The sequence below is a fragment of the Cyprinodon tularosa genome, unplaced genomic scaffold, assembly GCF_016077235.1.
Source record: "Cyprinodon tularosa strain WSP-4 unplaced genomic scaffold, ASM1607723v1 ctg414, whole genome shotgun sequence".
NCBI classification, from domain to species: Eukaryota; Metazoa; Chordata; class Actinopteri; order Cyprinodontiformes; family Cyprinodontidae; genus Cyprinodon; species Cyprinodon tularosa.
The window spans coordinates 97388-119486 of NW_024039135.1; the positions used below are offsets into that span (position 1 = coordinate 97388).

The following is a 22099-nucleotide window of genomic DNA, read 5'->3' on the forward strand; positions in this document are numbered from 1 at the left end:
TGAAAGCCATATGTCTAGTTTAAGCATGCTATATATCTGCACCATGTGTTTCTGGCCCAGGCAGACTACCTCCTCTTCCACTTGGGAGAATCTGATGGGAAATTTCTTTTGCATTAACGAAACATCATCATGTCAGTTTCAGGAGCAAACAGCTTTTAAATGGAATGAAGATAGTTGATTGGATTGGCTGCAGCAGATGCCAGCCACTGACTCAATATACAAGGATGTATTCCCAATCAAGGCCAGTTTCTGAGCTACTGCAAAGGTGCCAACTGTGTCACAGGTGTCCGCTCCTGGATGTGCATAAGTGGCCGCATCCTGTGTAACCTACACAGCTGGCAGCACTGTGAAACCATGGCCTGCTAATTCATCTTCTCTTCCCCATCAGCATGGTGAGAGAGAAAGCAAACAGGAAACGCAAGAGGTTTCCTTCAATCTGTCTGAACTGTGTAATTGCTGAAATATAATTACTTTGAGTGTTTGTCTCTTCAACAACTTCCCCAACCTGGGAAATTGTCCATTTCTAGTCCAGGGCATGATTAAATTCTGAGTATTTTCACATTTCTTACCAAAACAGCCTCAGATTCTCATAAAGAAAAAAGATAAAACACAAGCTTTATAAGTGCTCAGGGATATTCTGCCATCCATGATAATCCTGTGTAATTCCCAGCAATTTCCCACTTTCAAAATGCAGCACAATTAAAATCAGTGTGTGACAGTAATGCGGCGAATCAGACCCTGTGACATTCAACTTTAAGCATCACAGGTTTCTGATTTCTCCTCCTTTTGCTGGATGTTAATATAACATTTTCTACAGGTTTACAGCTGTAAAACAGATGACAGCATGTCATGAAGAAGTTGCATCCCTATAGCACCTACCAGAATTGTTGCCCGTGCTGGAACTTGACATACTGTTAGCCATCTGTGTAGGTGAAGGCAAACTGAAGGTCATGTTGGTAAAGTTGTTGTTAGGCTGCTGTTCACACAGCAGCATATTGATGCTTCCAAACATGTCCTCTTGAAAATTCAGGGACTCAATAGCCTTAAAGTTCATGGAGTTTCTCAGCCTGATTACCTGGGTTATACAATAGTTACAACAAAATAGTTAATTTTCATCTTTGTCATCTGGGTCATATTAAGATTCTTCACAAATGTGAGTTTTGTCAGCACCAACATTTTCGATCAATGGTAATGCATCTCTGGTGGTTTTCGTCAGTAGTGACTCTGTGTCGACTGAGTCCTGGTCCAGAGCAGAAGGGAGCTTGAACAATAAAGAAGCCACAAAGAAAAGTATATCAAAAGTATATCAACAAAAGTATATCAACAAACAAGTATAATCAACAAACAAATAGCACAAATCAGGTCACTAAACCAATTTTTATATATATATATATATATATATATATATATATATATATATATATATATATATATATATATATATATATATATATATATATATATATATATATATATATATATATATATATATATTCTTATGTCACAAATTGGGAGGCACAATTTTAAAGTTGAAAGAAAATTACTTTCTTTCTTTCTTTTACAGGTAAAAAAAATTTTCAGCCCCTTTACTCTGACAGCTCTTAATAAAATTCACTGCCACTTCCAATCTTCAAAAGTTGCCCGATGTATTAAAGTTGACATGTGGGTAATTTTTTTCTGTCCTTAAATGAACTTGTTTCGTTCAATAAAAGTGAAAAAGCATTATGGTCACACAGCAGGCAGCTCGCGGGGAAAGTTGTGAAGAAGTTCAAAGCATGATTAGGTTTCATACTACTTTAATAGAGGAGGTAAAATGGAAACTTGATGTAAACTAGCATTTTAGGAGACACACTTACCTAGTACCATTTAGACTTGTTGATTGAAAAACTATTTTTAATTGAACAGATATCTGCCAGAGCAGCATTTGGATAATATAAACAAAACTGCACATACTGTAAGAGTATCTAAAAACTTTTAATAACTGCTTACAAACTGACCCAATCATGGCTTGGATGGCACTTAGTGAGATGATAAAAACTTGGATCATTGTTTCTTAATCAAACCCTATTTTATGTGTCTGCTCTGTTCCTCGATCTGTTATGTAAGAGTATGAACACAATCAGTGCATCACCACTAATTAGAGAAGAACAGTATGAACACAATATGAGAAAAATTGAGTTTTCAGCTAGAAACTCGCTGTTAAAAAAAGGGGAAAGACATGAAACAAGCCATGAAGCTGAATCATCATGCATGTATCTGGTTACAGATTCTTCTGTTTCTATAAAATACTTCTAGTGAAAGCTAATGAAGGGATATTTCCCTTTCTTTATATAACAAACATACTATAGTCATATTAAACCCAATAATGTAAGATTTTAAGCACATGGCCTTGGGGGACACCTAGGGCATCATACACGCAAGAATGACAACTGATTAAGAAGTTTAAAACAATAAGTATCAACTGAAGGAGGTTGTTAAGGTAAGGGCTGCAAATCTCCAAAGATTATTATTGAAGAACTGCTGTAACTTTTCCATTATGAGATTATTCTTTAACAAAGATATATAATTTTAAGGCTATGTTGCTGTATTGCTGGAATATATCAGTAAATATAGAAAATACAAGCTTTTTATGTCTACTTACATTATTAAAGGTATAATAATAATCTTAGTCTCTGTATTATTTGAGGAAAATTGTACTGTAAACTCTTACCACTTCCTGTTACTTTCTGAAAGACCTTTAGCATGAATATGTGTGAATAAGGTCTGAGGAAATAAATTGTATGCCCTTTTAAACCACTGTCACTTCATACATCAAGTGTCATTGGTAGCATTTACCGTATTTAAAGTGCTTGTTTTGTCTTTGGTGTTACTCAATTCAGACAGAACATGAAAAAGAATAAAAACAAAACAAAATCATTGACTGAAGATGTCATGTCTGGACATTGTTATGTTCCACAATTTTCTTTGAGCTTTCAGTAAGTTCATTTACATTGAATCATGACAGTGATGGATTTTTAATTAGATCTTGTTCTTGGATTAATTGTGACATTTAAATCCAATGTCAGTCTTCAACATCCGCTCAACAATTTAAAACCTTCCCCTAGTTTAAGGGACCTGACTTAAAAATATTGGTCAATTTCCCCAAGCCTCTGCTTAGTTTATCAGAGACATGTTGTGTTGAGTGTTGTGTTAGAACTGGGACACATTTGGAACATGCAGGACACCAAGCCCATTGGGACTGGAGATGGACACTCCTGATTTGAACCATTTATTTGTAGCTTTGGTTGTATGTTTAGTATCAGAGAGATTTTCTGACAGGACTATCCTGTATTTAAATCAGCCCATTACCCATCTGTTCTTGCTCTAGTTGATTCCTGGTCCTAACTTAAGGAAAACAACGCCACTGCGTAAAAGCAGCATTTCCACTGTCATATTTTAAAGTGGGGATGCTACGATAGGCTACTTTTTGAATGTAGGCCACAGTGCACAACATAGGTCTCAATATGCAACACATCTTCTTCCAGTCTACGTTGTTTCGAGTTTTGGAAAAAAAAATAAATAAATAAATGTGTAGCTCTCTTTTAAGATGTGATTTTTTTTTCTGACATTATTCCTAAAAGATTAAATGTATAAGATGCAGGACTCAAGGTAATCCTACTTACAAACAGACCAAATCATGCATTGAAATGTGCTTAATGAGTTGGTAAAAATGTGGATTATTGTTTTCTAATCAAATCCTGGTTTTTGTTTCTCCTTGACCTGTCTGCTGTATTCCTTTGGTGTTAAAAGTTGTGTATCTACCTCACACCGGACCCATTTCGAGGTGCTTTGGTACATAAAATCCAAATAAAACCCATCAATGTTTAGCTGTCTTGCTAATTCTGGCATATTTACATTGATGCTTTAAGATGACATGTTGATAAATGTGCAGTTTCCTATTTCAAATAAATAAATAAATAAGAATAAATAAATGTTTATATTCATAACATAAGAAAATGGGAAAAAAATGTCTGTCTATCTTTCTATCTGTATACTTTACTTTTTTTAATCATCAGCCTTTATTATGTAATGAAAACCCTCCACACAAAAGTGAGAAAACCTCATCAACTTCAGTTTATCGAGTCTGACTCCTTTTCTTGTCTTTTTCTTTGTGCTGTTGCTGTTATCACAATCACTCACCAATGTCAAGCTTTAAGTGTGAAAGCACTGATGTTCTTTTCCATCTATCTGCTTGAGGCGCTCAAGAGCTTTTCCACCATATCTTGCCTGGTCCCTCCTTTTTTCTATGCCTGAAAACGCCTGTGGGCTTAAATTGTTCAAAAAGCTTTCCCCTTCGAACTCCTGGCCTTATCACTTATTTATTGAATTTTCTGTCCCATATATTTTGTCTCAAATATAAAGTCAAAGAAAAGTGCAGCCTTTCATTATCTCTAAAGAAACCTGAAACAAATATTTAAAATAATAGAGAAAAACATTCGCTGTAATGAATAACTCCTTCATAGCTGCACACAGTACATTGAATAAAAGGAAAACATTAATTAATACCTATAAGATATACTGAAGCATTAAGTTGCTGATAGGCAGTTGGTACTGATTTTAGATGTAAAGTATTCAATATTTCTTCCTCCCTTCTTTAATTCACACAGCAGTTTAAATTATTCAGAAAGACTTATACATTGAAGTTTTCATTACAAACAACTACCATACAAACATCCATTAACAATATAAACTATTTTCACATATGATAACAAAATTCTATGTATTCTGGGGATTTGATGTTAATGAGCAACACAAATTAGCTCATATGGTACATAAAGTAGAATGAAAATTATCCGTTCAGTTGTTCCGTGGGAAAAAAAATAAAAAAATTGCTGCGTGGCATCAAATGGGAGCTTGCATGCTAATTCCGAAATGTTTTATTTAACCCCTTTTGCTTCAGTTACATTTTTGAGGTTTTGTTTGTTGTAAGAAGTGCTGGAAATTATTGGTCTTAGACCAGAGCAGGATCTCATGTCTTGGCTCATGAAAACCAGCTTTTCCAAATAATTCATAAAAGCTTTTTCTTGCTGAAATAAATGTACAGTACTGCTAAAAATAGAGTAAAAGTGGGTTTTAAAATGCTTTACTAATGTAGAAAATACATATATTAAATACTGATTCTGTTTATTGCTTATTGTTATGTTACATATAACTTTACACAGAACCTGTAGAAAAATGTCGAATGTGTTTGGTAAGCAGTTCTGCAAGTGTGAAGATCTATTCCACTGCTTTACAGCCAAGACAAAAATAAGCACTATTCCCTCTTAAGCCAAACCTAAATTATCAGAACCTTCCCTTGAACATGCTTCATCCTGTTTCTTAACAATCATGACCACATTATAAGTCTTACATTCCACCCGCATGATTCCTGTCTCCTGTCGGTCTCTCTGCCATGTCCATAGCCTTTAGCATCTCAGACCATATCACATCCAGACTTTCCATCCTGTCACTTGGTAGCTTTTTTAACTACCTTAGCAACTCTGTCAGGATATAGTAACCACCACTACCAAAATCTTCAGAGTTTGCCACATCCAGAAAGGACATAACACAGTCTACAGTTTTCATGATCTTGATGCTGGTGACTGGGTTAATTACTAACTCCACTCACCTGTCTAACTCTGGCCAGTTTCCCATTACTGCATCTAATCCACCTGCTCCTGCCTCTAATTTCAGTCATTTCTATCCAGTCATCAGTGCCCAATTATTCTTGTTCTCTCTAGCCAGTGGTGAGAGTGTTTTAGAGTAACTTAGTGTTTCTGATTTCCTGATCCTGACCCATTTGCCTCTCACTTAGTCTGCCTGTTCTGAGCCATTTGCCTGACCTGGCTTCGGTCACCTGCATGTTCTCTGGGGCTGCAGCATCTGGGGCACTCTGGGCAGCACCCACATATCTTGCTGGCAGCCCATCAGCTTGATCCTACTTTGTTCTCTGTCTATGGACTGAAATTCTAGAGCTGGTTGGTGACTCGCATTCATAATATTCCTCAGTTGGTTTTGCGTGGTCACTAACCTGTGTTTTCCTCTCTCCAGAGTTTCTCTCTTAGACCCAATAGACCCGCTGCTACTGCAGATCTGCAGCCCGTCATTTTAATTAACCCTTTTTGAATTATCCCACTGTCTGTCTTGTCTGAACACTGGGTCCTTTGTTATTAGGGGTGTAAATAATAATCGTTTTGTATCGATGCATCGATCCAACAGCCGACGATCCGATGCATCGACCCGTCCGCAAGAGAATCGATTCATGTTTTTTTTTTTTTCCTCTGGTCTATTTTTCTCCATTTGCTCCTGGACGTTATTCTCCATCCCGTGCTGCGGTGGCGCTAAACCTATTTTGCCCTCCTACCTCGCTTCCTGGTTATACTCTTACAGCAGTGTGTTGCAGTAAGCTTGACACAGACATTTTTAAATTATGCTCAATATTGAAGCGTGGTTTGTGCTACACACTGTGGGTCTAGATACCGCCGAGGTGGCGAGGAAGTGGCGGCGAGTTTAGTCCAACGACGGAGGGACATGAGGGCCAAAAAGAGCGGAGATCCAGGTGGAAAAAGGCTCCCAGCTTTCTCGTGTACCTCGGGTCAATCTTCACGAGTTGTTTTCTGCAATTTCGGTCATAAAAACAAAACAAGCCAGCCTCCTGTCTGCGGCACTGTCTGCGGTCAGCTACAATTTGGAAGAGGAGCAGCGGAGCGTCTCTCAAGGGGGCGGGGATGTCTGGGCGGAGGTATTGCATTGCACTCATTGCACTGATTATGTGCAGTATTTTTTGATGCAACTTTTCAACTTCTGTTATTTGCTGTTGTTTCTAAAAAATAAAAAATGCATAAAGATATTACAGCTTTCATTGATTTATTTCAAACTTGAAACTTTGTTTAGCCTGTAAGGTGTAAAAAAAAATTAAAAATTAACCGATTAATCGAATCGAATCGCATCGCATCGTGGTGTATGCTTGAGTATCGAAAATAATCGAATCGTTGGGTCAGGAAATCGATACTGAATCGAATCGCCATGATGGATGTGATTTACACCCCTATTTGTTATGAGTCATGACAACAGTAGTCACACCAGGTACAGAGATCCATGTCTAAAAAATTGTGGAATGGTCTCTATTTCCCCTTTTTAAATTTTTGAAAGGTTTTCCAAAGCTTTCTTAAGGCAAAACACAGATCTTGCCTTATGCATAATCCAATCTGATTCCTCAAACCCCTCTGGACTGGCTTTTATGAGTAAAGGGCGGAGGGGAAATCCAGATGCATACTTCTTTATTAAGCGTTTCAAGAACCAGGTCATTTGGGTATTATAAACATATTAAAGTCCTATAAAGTCCTCTTTGAAATTATCTGCCTCACTGTTTGTATCAGATATAAAACCCATAAAAATAGCCTCATGCTTTAATGTACCAATATCTGAACAAGCTGTAGTATGAAGAAATCTGTTAAGAGCATTACATCAGTTGGCAGAAAATAAGCCAGGAGCAGGAGAAATAAAATGAAATTAAGTAAAGGGCATTTTTTAAAAACTTCTATTCCCTCTGACACTGATACAGGTGTGCTTCAAGGTTTACATACCCTTTCATTAAAGATAGAAAAAGTCAGCTGCTGGTAAAAAAATAGTGATATTGATTTTAAATATATGTACATACACACACATGTCTCTATATGAATAAATAAAACAGGTAAACAAGCCTGATGGAGCTTCTGAACTAACATTTTCTTGAGCAAAACTTTGAGATAATAATCACTGAAATCAGGTATTTTCTATGATGTTCAGGAAATGTTCAGTCAGATTTCTGCACCTGTTGACAGGTATATTGGTTCACTGTTCATGAGCACGGTACTTTAATTTGTCTCGGACAGTTTTTTTTTTGTTTTTTAGAATTTTTAAACAAAAGTTCAAAATCAGTATTTTATTTAATAAATTATCAGTTTGCAATGTTTTATTTAGTAATTTTTTAAATTTTTGTTATATTTGAATTACTAGTGCAAATTTATCGTTTCTTTTAATGAGGATATGTTAACTTTTAAGAATAATTATTTTTTATTAAAAAATTATTTATTTATCCTGAAGGGAAATTAAATAAGTGTATTTGTAAGTACAGTGAATGTAACAACAGATGTATTTGACGTTGATGTGTCTACTTTATATGTAACTAACTCTAGCAATTTTTAGTCCTAGAGTTAGTGCTTAATTGGGAACATGTGAAATTAATCTGCTCATTATTGAAATGATAAATTTTGAAAGTCCCAATCAAATGTAAATTAGATGTTAGAGAGTGGGTAAAAAAAATGCAAATATTAATTGATCAATTAATAGTTAAAATCTACTAACTTTTAGAAACCTTTTTAGAGCAATTTGTATAATATCTATAATTCTCTCTGATGGCGGGCTAATTTATGAAAAGTAAATCAACTCAATCTTCATTTTTGTGAGCTGAACTGAAAGAAAGTCATTCAAGAATCAATTATGTTTATAAAGAAAACACACACATATACACACACACACATATATATATATATATATTTTTTTTTTTTTTTTTTTTTTTAGCAAGTTAACCTTTTTTCTTATGATAGCTGACAAGTGTTTCCCAACTGGAAGCCAACTGAATCAACAGATCCATGCAAATATTAATTGATCAATTAATAGTTAAAATCTACTAACTTTTAGAAACCTTTTTAGAGCAATTTGTATAATATCTATAATTCTCTCTGATGGCGGGCTAATTTATGAAAAGTAAATCAACTCAATCTTCATTTTTGTGAGCTGAACTGAAAGAAAGTCATTCAAGAATCAATTATGTTTATAAAGAAAACACACACATATACACACACACACACACATATATATATATATATATATATATATATATATATATATATATATATTTTTTTTTTTTTTTTTTAGCAAGTTAACCTTTTTTCTTATGATAGCTGACAAGTGTTTCCCAGCTGGAAGCCAACTGAATCAACAGATCCAAACATTAAATAACACATCAAGCAACAATGATCATCTTATTACTTGCAAGGTTCATCCTTCATTGTCAAGTACCAATAGATAAAACAGCATGCTACATATAAAAACTTTATCTGAGTTTTCTGATCATAAGAAAACAAAGCCTAAAGAATTTCTATTTTGGCAGGTTGTGCTTTTTTTTCATCCAGAAATCACTTGACGTAGAGCAGTCATCTCTCAGATTAATCAACACTTATTCATGGAGCATTCTATACTCTAGAAGTGACCACATTGCTGTGCAGATCAATATATTTACAAGACAGATAAACCTTTATCTCTATATGGAAGCCATTCTTTGTTTTTTTTTTTTTATTTATTTCTTAGTTTTAACTGGGTCTGCAATAAGACACACGACTCATATTTTGGTTGGTGTCATGGCTTTAAATTGATGTTTCGGTTCATCTTATGTTTGTTTTAAACAAGAAAACAAATAATTTTGTTTTATTTATGTCAGCAGTAAACTACAAGTTAAAACAAAGTTGAAAATGTAGAACTGATTAGAGACTTTTTTAGGTTCTTTGTAATGAATAAAGTATTATTAGGACAAATAGCTGTTACTGGATAGTTAGCTAGACATCAGCTAGACATTAGCTGATTTTCTTCCAAAACTGTGACATTTGCATTCTCTTAAGGTGCTTGCTTTTTACGTAGTGTGGTTTCTGCATTTCTAATTATTATTAAGTTACATTTTAATCCTAGTCATAGAAAAAATACAAAACTCTATTTTGTGTGTTGAAAATTCCAGCTTAAAAAACTTTTATACCTGAAAATACCTCCAAAGAACGTTTTTATAAAAGCATTTTCAGGTGTGAATAACTTTGCAGATTCTAAATTACGACCTTTAAAATAAATAAAATAAAAACGTTTTTTTGGGGTTTTTTTTTTTACACCCAATTCATGAAATCTGTTTCTTTAAGATTTTTATGTATCTGAAATGTATTATGCAAAGTTTGGTATGAGAATTTTAAGATGTTTTAGTTTAACAAAGGTTGGCATCGTACCCCTGAAAGCACTTTCCTCATATCGATGTTTTGTAGAACTACTTGCTGGGCGTTAAGCAGCTGCTGTTGAGTGAGGGAGCAGCTGACATTTTGAAAAGCCTCCATCTCAGCTTGGCTGCTAAATTGGACATAGTTATCCAAATCGGTCCCCTTGCACAGGATGCTCCTCACATTGTCAGACCTTGGGATTCCCGTCATCTGAAAAACAACCATGGTAAAACATTTACAAACAAGGAAAGGTTGCATCTATGCATAACATTTGAAGTTAGGTAAGAGGTTTTTTATAACTGGTAGTTATAAAACTATCACAAAAGAGGTCTTTGTAGCAATTTTAGAGGGGATTTCTCATTATTTATATCATAAATTGAAAAGAAAAAACCACACAATTGTTTGTATCTAATCACCCAAAGGTCAACCATTTGACTCCAATGATCATCTTTAGAAGAGAGAGAAAACTAATTTGGGCTCATTATTAATTGGGGGTGACTTTGACAATCAAGTCACTGTCCACACTTTGGCTAGTTCTTCTCGGTCATGGTGTAGATCCAAAAAGGAAGCCCCTGCTCTGTATATTACATTTTTAAGCCACAACTCATAGCTGCTCTCTGACTTAACCCACATGCCTTATGCAAAGATTTAAAAATGAGAGTCGCTGATAAGAAAAGTCCACTTCAAACCAAAGAAGATTCTACCAGTTGTCATGACCTACCAAGCCCTACAAGAACAGCAGCGTCCTTGTCTATCTTTAGGTAACTGTTAAAAACCAACATCTTCAAAGAGCATCTCCTATCCTAACTCTTACCCATACCTCTGTACCCCTCTACTGCTCTTTCTGTACTTCCCTCTGTTTGCTGTCCCCACTCATTCTGACTAGGCATTTTTCCTTTACAAAAAAATATTGTCATATTGATGATAACTGTAAAGTTTAGTCTACTTTTTGAGTTGCTTTGGATAAAATCATCTCCTATGAACAAACATAAGCACTCTGTTAGACGCATCATGCTGAGGGTTTGTTAAAACTACAGTACCTCCAAATGCATCTTCAATCAAAAGCACGTCTAAACACAATAATATGCTATTAATATACAGGGGTGGAAAGTAATGAATTACATTTACTCAAGTTACTGAAATTGAGTACTTTTTATGAGTAATTTGTAATTTTCTGAGTAGTGTTTGAAATATGTAATTTTTACTTTTACTCGAGTAAATTTTAACCTAAGTAGTTTTACTTTGCTACATTTAAAACCCCCTCACGTTACCTAGTAAAAAAATAATGTAATAAAAAAAATACTGATGGTGAAATAATTTAATCTGGCCCTGCCTTGCATTTACCTGATCTTTTGCAAGTGTGGATGTCCACTGAAATACCCCTTGAAATTGATTAAAACACCTTTTGCTCAATTTGATTCATGACTCATCCTCTTTTTGCATTAAATAACACAAAGTAACTAAGTAATTTTTACTCAATTTACATTTTAAATTAAGTAATTTTGTACTTTGACTTGAGTAAATTTTGAGATGGGTAATTTTACTTTTACTCTGAGTAGAATTTAGGCAAAGTAAAGATACTTTTACTCAATTAAATTTTTTAGTACTCTTTCCACCTCTGTTAATATATAACCTTTAGACCTTATTACTATAAAGGTTCTTAAAAAGAAAATAGCAAGACTTTGCTTTAAAACTAGCTTGTTTCTCATAAACCAACTACTATCAAATAATTCTACCAAACGTAAAAAATATGTTGGCATATGCAGCAGAAATGTGTCCTTTTCAAGGTCTGATTTCACTACACCACCTCTGATCTCCATTAGGGGCAGAGGGGTCTTATGATAGAAGATTCTTAATCAGTACTAAGATATTTAAAATTAAGATGACATATAATCTATTAGTCTATTAGTGGAATATGTAAAATTACTAAAATTAAATATTGTTAAAGCAGAACATCTGTACAGATGGTTAAGATGGGACATGGCCATAAAAACGTTTCTACACCCTTGGTGGAGTGGGCCATCTGGTCTGGGTCTTAACCGAAGTTAGGCTCGGGTCTTTGGGGTCGATCTGTGCTTGGGCTTGTTGGGATCTGGAGGCTTGTCTACCTTTCTCCACCAGAGGGCACCTGAGATCTTCCTCCTGAGGGCGTTAGCTGACTTCTACACACCTGTTTCCCATCTGCTCATCTAGAGGCCTTCTTAAGGAGGAGGAGGCTGACACTTCCCTGCCAGAGTGTTTGCCAGTAATGGTATCAGCAAACCTGAGCCAGCCTAATCTAATCTGTTTTTCCTGAATTTTTGAGAAACCCTCTGACTCTGTGTTCTTCTGCCTCTCAGAACCTGACAAACCTGGAAACCAGTCAATTCCTGGAGAAAACTCTCGCTGCCTGGAACCTGCCTGTCTGCCCTCTGCCTCAGCCTCTGTCTCCGCCTCTGCCCTCAGCCTGCCGACCAGCCTCTGGACCCACAAGGTATAAGTTCAAGCCACCGTTTAGCAGCAAGTTTCTTGGATCCTCTCTAACCGATCTGTCCTCCTCTAGTTGCTTCCCTCCCGTGACCAGCCTGATGAACCAAGACGACGTTCATATTTCTCTGAAAACATTGTCAATAAATCTTCTAACTTTTTCCCTGTCTCTGAGTGTTTCTGCATGTGGGTTAGACGATTAGACCCCAACATGACAGGGCTAGAGTTTTAACTTTTCCAGGGTTGCTTGGACCTTTGGATTTCAGCTCAGGTTTTGGTGCCTGATGTTCAGACTGGAAAGGCTGCAGGATTCTGTCATAGGTCAGCTAGGTATTGTTGGGATCTTTGCATATTTCTTTCTAATGTAGTTAGAAATGCATAATTTCTTTGTCCCTTTGATACTTTTTGTCTGTTCCATTCATTCTTTTTCTTTGCAGATGTAGAAGCAGACGCGTAGGATTTAATCTTATATTTTATCATAATAATTTTTTCTCTTCTCTGTGCTTTCATTTCTGTCTCTGTGCTCAATGTATTTAGAATAATCTCCCCCCTCTCCCCAAAATATTACCAAAAAAAAATATATATATATATATATATATATATATATATACATATAGCCCCGCATTACAGCAAAAGCCATAATGCTCCATGTAAAAGTAAATCCATTTGGCTCCTCATTGAGATAATTTTGAGTACTACACTGCCAGATGAGGCAAGTAAGAAAAACAATTAAAAGAATAACTCAAACTTCTAATGGAAGAATGAGCAATATACCCTAAAAATGCAGTTAATAAAATTCTAAAATTACAAGGGTATGAAACAATCAACAGAAAGAAATTACTTTAATTTACACTGTGTTGCTTGATTAAATGAGATTCTCTTTCCCCCTTTCACATACCCTTCTTCTACAGCTTCATGTTTCAAGGCTCTCTAGCCATCAAAGAGCTCTGGTCATGGTGGCAATGTCAAAGATGGTTTTAAATGCATGTAATCTCCTTTTTCATTAAAAAAATGTTAAATTTTCCAGCTTATCTGACATTTAATACAAAAAAACAATCAGGTGAGAGACATTTAGATTAAATAAGCTAATTTCTCTGGTTGTAATTATTTTCATAAGAAATTACAGTAGCTAAATGATTGAAACTACACCGAATCCAAATGATTCCAGATGACAGTTTGACTGAATGTCAAGAGAAAAAAGTTCCAAGGCTTGCTACTGGCCAGGACATTTCAACATGAAGGCTAGAAACATGTAGTTTTATGGCACATTTGGTTATTTTAACGAGTATAACAGCATTTAAATTCCTTTTGTCACACGAAGATACGAAAAGCATTACTGTTTGCAGTTCTTATCAGAGGATTCTACTTACAGGACTGATCTGAATCTCAGCATCAATGAGGCTTTGGACTACATCTGGTGGAACCAACAAATCCTCCATCAGATGGGTGGTAAAGCTTTCGTTGTCTTGTAGGACACTTCTTAGGGTCGCTAAGAGGGGGTCACAGAGACAAAGATTGTTATTTATTAATTATTTTTAGACAAAGTTATGCATGAGGTTAAAAAGTTATAATTCTAGGGAACAAAAAAAATATTTGATGATTTCTACCTTTAAAAAAAGCTATTTTTTCTTCTGAATTGTCATTACAACCACATCACAGAAACAAACATTTATTACATTAAGTGTTATAATCTGTAGGATTTGGTTCTTCCTTCCATAATAGAAACCTAACACCTAATATGTCAGGTTTAGTGGAAGTTAGTTGAGGACCCAAATGCAAAAATGAAGAGGCTGATATGATTTCTTGCAGATTTAATTTAGAGGTAGATGGTAAGAGGCCCAAATCCAGAAATAATAAACAGGGAACCAAAACTAGGAGAAGCCAGGGAGAAACATATATTAGGAGTGAAGAGCATCCAGCAATGAGGAACTGCAGAGGAGGGGTATATATGGGAGAAAGCAATGCATGGAGTGATTAGCTAATTGGGACCAGGTGTGGACAGAAGCAGCTGAGGGGAAAGAGGAGGGTCAAGATGGAGTAAACGGGGCTTAACTGAAACTAGAAAAGAAATTAAATGAACCAACAGGGAAATAATATCAATGACTAGAAAAAACAAAGAATGAGCAAGTGGAAAACTAGAGGATAGGAGAATGGACTGGAGAGAACTGAAAAACAACCAAACAGGAATAGTAGAACTAATAAGTAATTCAAAAACATGCTATAAGCCTAACTGAAAACCCAGACTGAAAACTAAACAGAACCAAAAATTCCAGAACGGTAGATCATAACATAATATCCTGTCTTAACAAATTGATGGTGACATTTTAATGGCAGGGATAACTTTAGACTTGAAAATGTCATCAAGAAATATAGTATGCTCTTCAAGGAACATGGAAGAGGATCAATAATGATGTGGGCCTGTTTTTCTTCCAGACTTTGTGCTACCTGGACAATCTAAACAGAAATCTGAAAACTCAAACTAGATATTCCATGGGTCTTTGAGTGGTGTAGGGATCCATTTAAGCAAATGTTAGTCATAAACCTGGACTATTTTACTCTGAAAATAATGCTCTCTTCTTTAAGGTTGTATAAAAATCTGTTGCAAGATGGATGAACGCATAACCTGGATATAAAAGCCAAAAGAGCCGATACGCTTGATGCTTTGTATTTTCCAGACTATTAGCAAACTATTTTCCATCGATTATCTGCTATAACATTGAGTCAGTTTCCTAAAATCCCATCATTGCTACACTCATCGTTGAAATAAGCAATGATGTAGCACAGCAGGGGTCCAAATTCTGTGTGCCTACAAATTCAACTCATTGCTATTTTCTTTCTGTGAGTATTTTCTGCTTCTTCGGAGTCCAACTTTTTTTGTGGTTGATGATGAAGAGACCACATAAAATAATCAAATTACAGCTTTTGTAATTGTGATATGTGTGCCACAGTCAATTATGTGGATCAGATGGTAAAGGTCCAATTATGACAGATGTATTGTGGAAATGACTGGAATTAATTACATCATAGGAAACACAGTTTTCACCTTGTGAGTCCTACTGATGTCTATTATTATGCTCCTCATGACTACAGGAGGGTTTGATGACAGGGAAACAGAGCATGCTTTGCACAAATGACCACCTGGGTCTTCTTAATCAGCCCATGGTCACTACAAAACAAAAAAGAAAAGACGACACAATCACCTTTGCCATTTTAGCGTTTTTGATAGCACTTCATTCCCTTTCCTTCTTAATGATCTTTTGTGCTCTCGCCTCAGACAGCAAGTGCCATTAATTATGTCCAGGCTTAGATCTTTGATGGATTTAATCTTGTATATTACAAACCGTCGACCCCAAAATGCAAATGGCTCACAAGCCACTTGTCGAACAGCAGAGCCCTCCCTTCCTCCCTCTCTCTATTGGCTTTTTGCAAATTAGGTGCAGTATGAAAATCTGAATATCATCAGACTAAATGAGCCTAATGCAAAGCAGCAGCTTATCAAGACAAACGATCTGTCAGTCTGCATAGCAAATTGCATCATAAATAATCACACACCATTGTTTTTAAGGGATAAAGGGGAATAACAAATCCTCCAACTTGTCATCCGCATGAAGGGGATATTTTTCTTGATGGAGTGCAGTTTGACAAAGGCATGGCAGAGCTTTTTGTCTTTCTATCTTTTTCTTTGGGGGGATTGTGCACTGTCCTTATTACCCTCAAGTGTTTTTCAATTGACGGAAGAGTTGATAGCCATCTGAGCAAACTCAGCCATTGTCCAATGAATCTCTAAGTTTGGTTCAGCTATCTTATTGAGATATGTTTCCCCTGTGTGGCAAGCTTGGAGGTAGAATTGAGGTAGAATTGTTAGAACCCGAGACCCACCCAGTTCACTAAAAAGTAATGGAAATTCTCCTTTTTTTGACTTTTCTGCCTTTCCCCTAAATTTATATGAGATTTAAAAAAAAAAACATTAATTTAAACTCTAGAGAGATTCATAGATTAAATGGAGAAAAAAAAAGAAGTTGATTGCTATTGTGGTTACCAATCTCCTTACGTTTGCCGAGGTTGACTTTGGATAGGACTGAAGTCCACTGGTCAACATCATCTACCAGCAACTGCACCCCGCTGAGGAAAGACCTGTCTGCCAAAACAGACTGTAGCTCTATCAACACTCCAGCAATTCTGACACATTGAAAAGACAGAGGAGATATAAAAAAATATGTAAATAAAAAGCAGTACTACCACGTTAATGGAGACATTATGTTTTGTGTTATTGCAGACTTTACATTGAGTTGTCGAAGTTATTGACTTGGCCTGGTGTCTCCCCTGGAGGTGGGTGGTTTAAACAAGGGTTGTCGATGTTGCATATCATACCTTGAAGCCATGGCAGCATGCCGGCAGATGGCATTGCTTTGTTTGGGTAGTGACCTATGGAAAAAGAGAGAGAGAGAGAGAGACTTGAATGCACGTTCTTTGACCATATCTAACTGAAGGGTAAAGATTGAGCTAAAATAATATCTATTGACGACTATCATAAAAGGCCTTGTCATAGTGATACCAGATACTGTCAGTATGTGACTTTTCTTAGCAAATTTAGGTGTGAAGTACGATCATATTAGTAGGAGCAATGGATAAAATAATATGTGCTTTGAACTTGACATGCAATATATTATAGTCTATTAGAGCAATGAAACAAAGTGTTCATTGATGTGTTGAAATGTTTCAATAATGTTTATCAGGCTAAGTAACAAGACTTGGTTACAAAAGCTTTCAAGATGCTAGCTAACGAAACTTGCTTACCAACTCTATTAATAAGGTAACTAGGTAAACCTTCTTACAAAAGCTTTCAATCAGCTAACAAAAAAAACTTCCTTACAAAATCTTTAAAGAAGCTAACTAGAAAAACTTACTAAAGCTTTCAAGATGGGACCTAAAAAAACTTGCTTACATAAGCTTTCACTAAGCTTTCCTTCACAGTCAAACTATATGTGTGACATATTGTTGGATAAAAATAAGCCCCAAAAATGTGTAAGATCTATGAAATATACATCTGTTTATTAGCTTCATTTGAACATATAAAAAGTCTAAGATATAACCAATCCAAAACAATCTATTGTTTTTCTTAACATACATTTTTTCTAATAAAAAAAAAACCTTGATATTTGTGCAACCAAAACCACCTTTATCAAGCACAAAAAAGTACCAATATTTAGTCATTTTTTTTATGGTATTATCACCACCTAAGTGGTTTATATCCCTTTATTGTCCTCTTTTGATCCCCAATTGATTCACAAGGACACCAGGTCCCAAAGGGAAACCCAGACATCCCCAATTACACTATTATCTAATCTGGGTTTGACTCAGACTTTCCTTTTAGTGAAGTATGCCTTGACAATAATCAAAGAGAGAAGGCCACATATCCTGATTAAAATGTTTGAACAATATCAAATGACTCATTTGAACATGAAAGAGCACCTGGTCTACGCAAAACTCATGATGGAGCTCCTCTTCATCGTTTAATACTGTGCCAAGTCACCAAACTAATTTTAGCCACTTGAATGTAGAATCTTGTACTCATGATTCATATCTTTGCATCACATGTCGAGCTAGAATGTGACCAGATAAGAGAATCGAGTGCTTCACTTTTTGGCTCAGCTCCTTCTTCACCTTATCAGGAAATGCACCAACAATGATACCCAACATTTTAGGAGACCCCTGCTTGAAGCTGTATTACAAATTCACCATATCTGTCTGTCTGTCTGTCTATCTGTCTATATAGATATGTATGTTTTTTATTCCAGCTTGACCTTTTCCCTCTTTTGCACCTCCTGTTGTTTATTATAGCTGATGTCACGTGTCAATTTCTACTTTGTGAGATCAATAAAGTTCTATCTTATCTTATCTTATCATCTTATCTTATCTGATCTCATAGCTCATAAACAAACTATAAGATATTTTAATATATAGCTGAATTCCTCTGCTTAAAGGACATCCAAACAGATGCAACAATCCACCTTTTGTGAGTCAATAATCATGACCTCTGTCAAATATGCTGACTCTCATCCCAGACAGTTTCATAACCAGGTGTCAAGCTGTGTTCAATGCATTCTGAAGGTCAAAGTTTAAGGACAGAAACAAAATGACATAATTTGCAAAGTTCAAGGATGCAGCCCTGGGCCCAGAATGAGAGATCATCTTTCTACCTTGAGATCCTGTCGCTAAAATGCTAAAAAGATTATTGACAAAAGGAAGCCTTGCAGAGTACACTCCATAGAGGAATGAAGCTTAATTTTGTGCCAAAATGGTAGAAACAGCCTTTTGTTTGGTATTACAAGGACCAGTATTACGAGTCCCTTTAATATGAACACAGTCACCACAGAGTTTGAAAGCATTAAAACCGCAATCCTTGAAATATTCAAATCCACCTAATTTAAATGCTTAGTCCTTCTAAAGGTTATAAAAAATTATTCTAATATCGTTTTCATGAATGCAGTGCATCTGCTGTAAAAAAAAAAAAAAATATATATATATATATATGTATATACTCCAACCCTCCACAAAGACACACCAAACCCTGCAGGGATAATAATGATATAAAAATGATGTTGATTAAACTTGTAATAGTTTTTGATTAATATTTCACACAGAGTAACACAATGGGGACCATTTTCTGTGTAGAATAAGCCTTGGCTTGTACTTACATTGGTCTTTGTAAACTGGTTTGGTGGTAGACCTCACCGCTACCAATATGAAGAATAGAAAAAGAGGCCATACCAACTCTATAACCAGCCGCACCTGCAACAAAGATAATTTTCATTTTATGCAAATACTTTCCTTATAAAATACATGGGAAAGTCATTATGGCCATAGTAATTTGCCTTACTTTGTCATCTGTTAACAATAAATCCCCCTTAATCTAAAAAAAAGTCAGAGCCCATACAATAGAATAGAATACAATAGAATAGAAAAGAAAAGAATAGAAAAGAAAATGTGGTGGGGAGGTTCAGGTATACTGTATCTGCAGCAACATGAAACATAAATGTAGGCACCCAAATACACATGAAGGTAAAATGTTAAAAGTCAATCTCAGTTCCTAACAACTAAGCTTAAATAATAACCTGACCAGAAACTGTTCAGAAAGTTACAATGAAGAAAAGAAAATGTTTTTATCCGTGTTTTCAGCTCCATGTTGATGTTTGAGTTCAGTTCATCACTTTACATCAGCTTTCCTCAGTTTACTCTGGCTATTACTCCAAACACAAGATTTAGAGAGCATTTTCTGCCAGTAAGTCTCTAAACTGAAGCTATCACACACTCCTTATCTCGTTGCCACACTCAATCCTCTCTTGAAAAAAAGAGTGTCAACCACTTCTTTCCGTTGATACAACCACTTCTTGCCACCTTGCAGGCAGAGTCCCAAGCGGCATGTCAGGTTTTTATTTTAACACCCGGGATTAGCGCAAAGAGTCAAACCAACAAAGCACAAATGTTGACCTCAATGCTTAACTTTCCCCTCAGGAAACTTATGTACAAATTGATTTGATGTTTTCAGGAGTTAAAATGACATATTAGCCAGAAACTAAGGAATGCAGAACATTTGGAATTAAAAGGAAAAACCCCCCTGAAACCCAAGAGAAACTTACCTAGCTACTGTAAACCCCTTTTTCATTTTTTTTCCCCCGAGGGGTTGTTATATCACTATTAGCTTCAGCAACCGCAAATTATAACAATGGATATCAAATAGGCCATTTACTAAAATCTCAGAGAATTTGGTCAAATGAAAGTTTTCTCTGTAAAAGATTAGTTCTATCATTTATATATTTTCACTCAGCTTCTGAATTTGTCTTTTGAACACTGTACTAGTTTAAATTGTATATGAAGGTAAGGAATTGTATGTGTTAATACTGTAGATAAGTTAACATCAGAGGAAAAACTCAGAGACAGGATTCTCCCTCTTTCGGACCCTTATTTTTTTATCTGTATATTCCCCAAGCTCTGAAACACCCAGTTTACAACAAACTCTGCACTTTACACATAGCTCTATATTACAATGTTAGCAGGTGACTATAAATCTCTAAAAATGCTGGGTAAATGCATAGATTAAATAGATGCATGGATGTGCCAAAGGTTTCTTAAGAGAAAAAAAAAAACCCTGAAGTAATAAGTTTTGAGCGATCAAATGTTAGCACACAGCTTTGGTTAGTAAAGGTGCTATGATCTGTCCTGGACTCTCAGTGCAGTGATGTACTCAGATGTGAAACTTCAGAGGTACATGAAGACTAAGACCTCCTTACAACAACTCAATGACGCTCAGTCAAACTTGATGCAATGGGGATACCCTGCTCATTATACATGAAGGTTGTAGCAAGAACTTGTGGAATTCCAAAAAAGTAAAAAAAAAGCATCCACTGGACTTGTTTCCAAGTTTGAAGATGTTTCACTTCCCATCCAGGAAGCTTTTTCAATTCAAAATGTTGGGAATAGCGTTGAGTTTGAGGCTTTATAGAGTGGACCAAAATTTAAAACCGTGTTTTGGGTTAGAAAACATGCAAATTGAACCTGACGAACGGCTCTGCCCCTTAGGAATGGGTAGTCGTTTGGGTTCTTTGTTAGACTGCAATACGTTATACCTGTCTATGTCTCTGAAACGTGGGGAAATTTTACATGAACTGTCAACTATGAAACTAACACTAGCCCATGCCTTACCCTAACCCTAACCCCTAAACCAGTAGTAAACATGTTACCATACATAACCACTAAAAGCGTATCATGCGGCACAGTGTTTGCAACCTTTCACGCAGCCTGCATGTCCATCTATGAGAAGAGGGGTAGCTTTATCACACCAGTATCTGAAATACATGGTTTGACCAAGTATCAATATTTGACAAGTTACAGGTGCTGGTCATAAAATTAGAATATCATGAAAAAGTAGATTGATTTCAGTAATTCCATTTAAAAAGTGAAACTTGTATATTATATTCATACATTACATACAAACTCATATATTTCAGATGTTTATTTTGTTTAATTTTGATGATTACAAATGACAACAAATGAAAATCTCAAATTCATCATATCAGAAAATTAGAATATTGTGAAAAGGTTCAAAATTGATGGCCCCTGGTGCCACACTCTAATCAGCTAATTAACTCAAACCACCTGCAAAAGCCTTTAAATGGTCTTTCAGTCTAGTTCTATAGGCTACACAATCATGGGGAAGACTGCTGACTTGACAATTGTCCAAAAGACGACCATCGACACCTTGCACAAGGAGGGCAAGACACAAAAGGTCATCGCTAAAGAGGCTGGCTGTTCACAGAGCTCAGTGTCCAAGCACATTAATAGAGAGGTGAAGGGAAGGAAAAGATGTGGTCGAAAAAAGTGTACAAGCAAGAGAGATAACCGCACCCTGGAGAGGATTGTGAAACAAAACCCCTTCAAAAATGTGGGGGAGATTCACAAAGAGTGGACTGCAGCTGGAGTGAGTGCTTCAAGAACCACCACACACAGACGTATGAAAGACATGGGTTTCTGCTGTCGCATTCCTTGTGTCAAGCCACTCTTGAACCACAGACAGCGTCAGAAGCGTCTTGCCTGGGCTA

General features: G+C 35.9%; 1 protein-coding gene across 1 annotated transcript in view; it reads right to left on the minus strand.

The window, feature by feature from the left end:
- LOC119792224 (phospholipid-transporting ATPase ABCA1-like) overlaps positions 1-22099 on the minus strand; it is a gene marked incomplete at its 3' end in the record, with an annotated part of 143534 nt that overhangs the window by 97256 nt on the left and 24179 nt on the right. Inside the window, exons 3-9 of the mRNA XM_038298756.1 lie at positions 19199-19292; positions 16784-16925; positions 16552-16679; positions 13871-13989; positions 10047-10244; positions 1175-1261; positions 880-1075 (exon numbers count right to left, since the gene is read on the minus strand). Of these exons, the coding sequence (XP_038154684.1) occupies positions 880-1075; positions 1175-1261; positions 10047-10244; positions 13871-13989; positions 16552-16679; positions 16784-16925; positions 19199-19292 (964 nt within the window). The remainder of the gene's footprint in view (positions 1-879; positions 1076-1174; positions 1262-10046; positions 10245-13870; positions 13990-16551; positions 16680-16783; positions 16926-19198; positions 19293-22099) is intronic.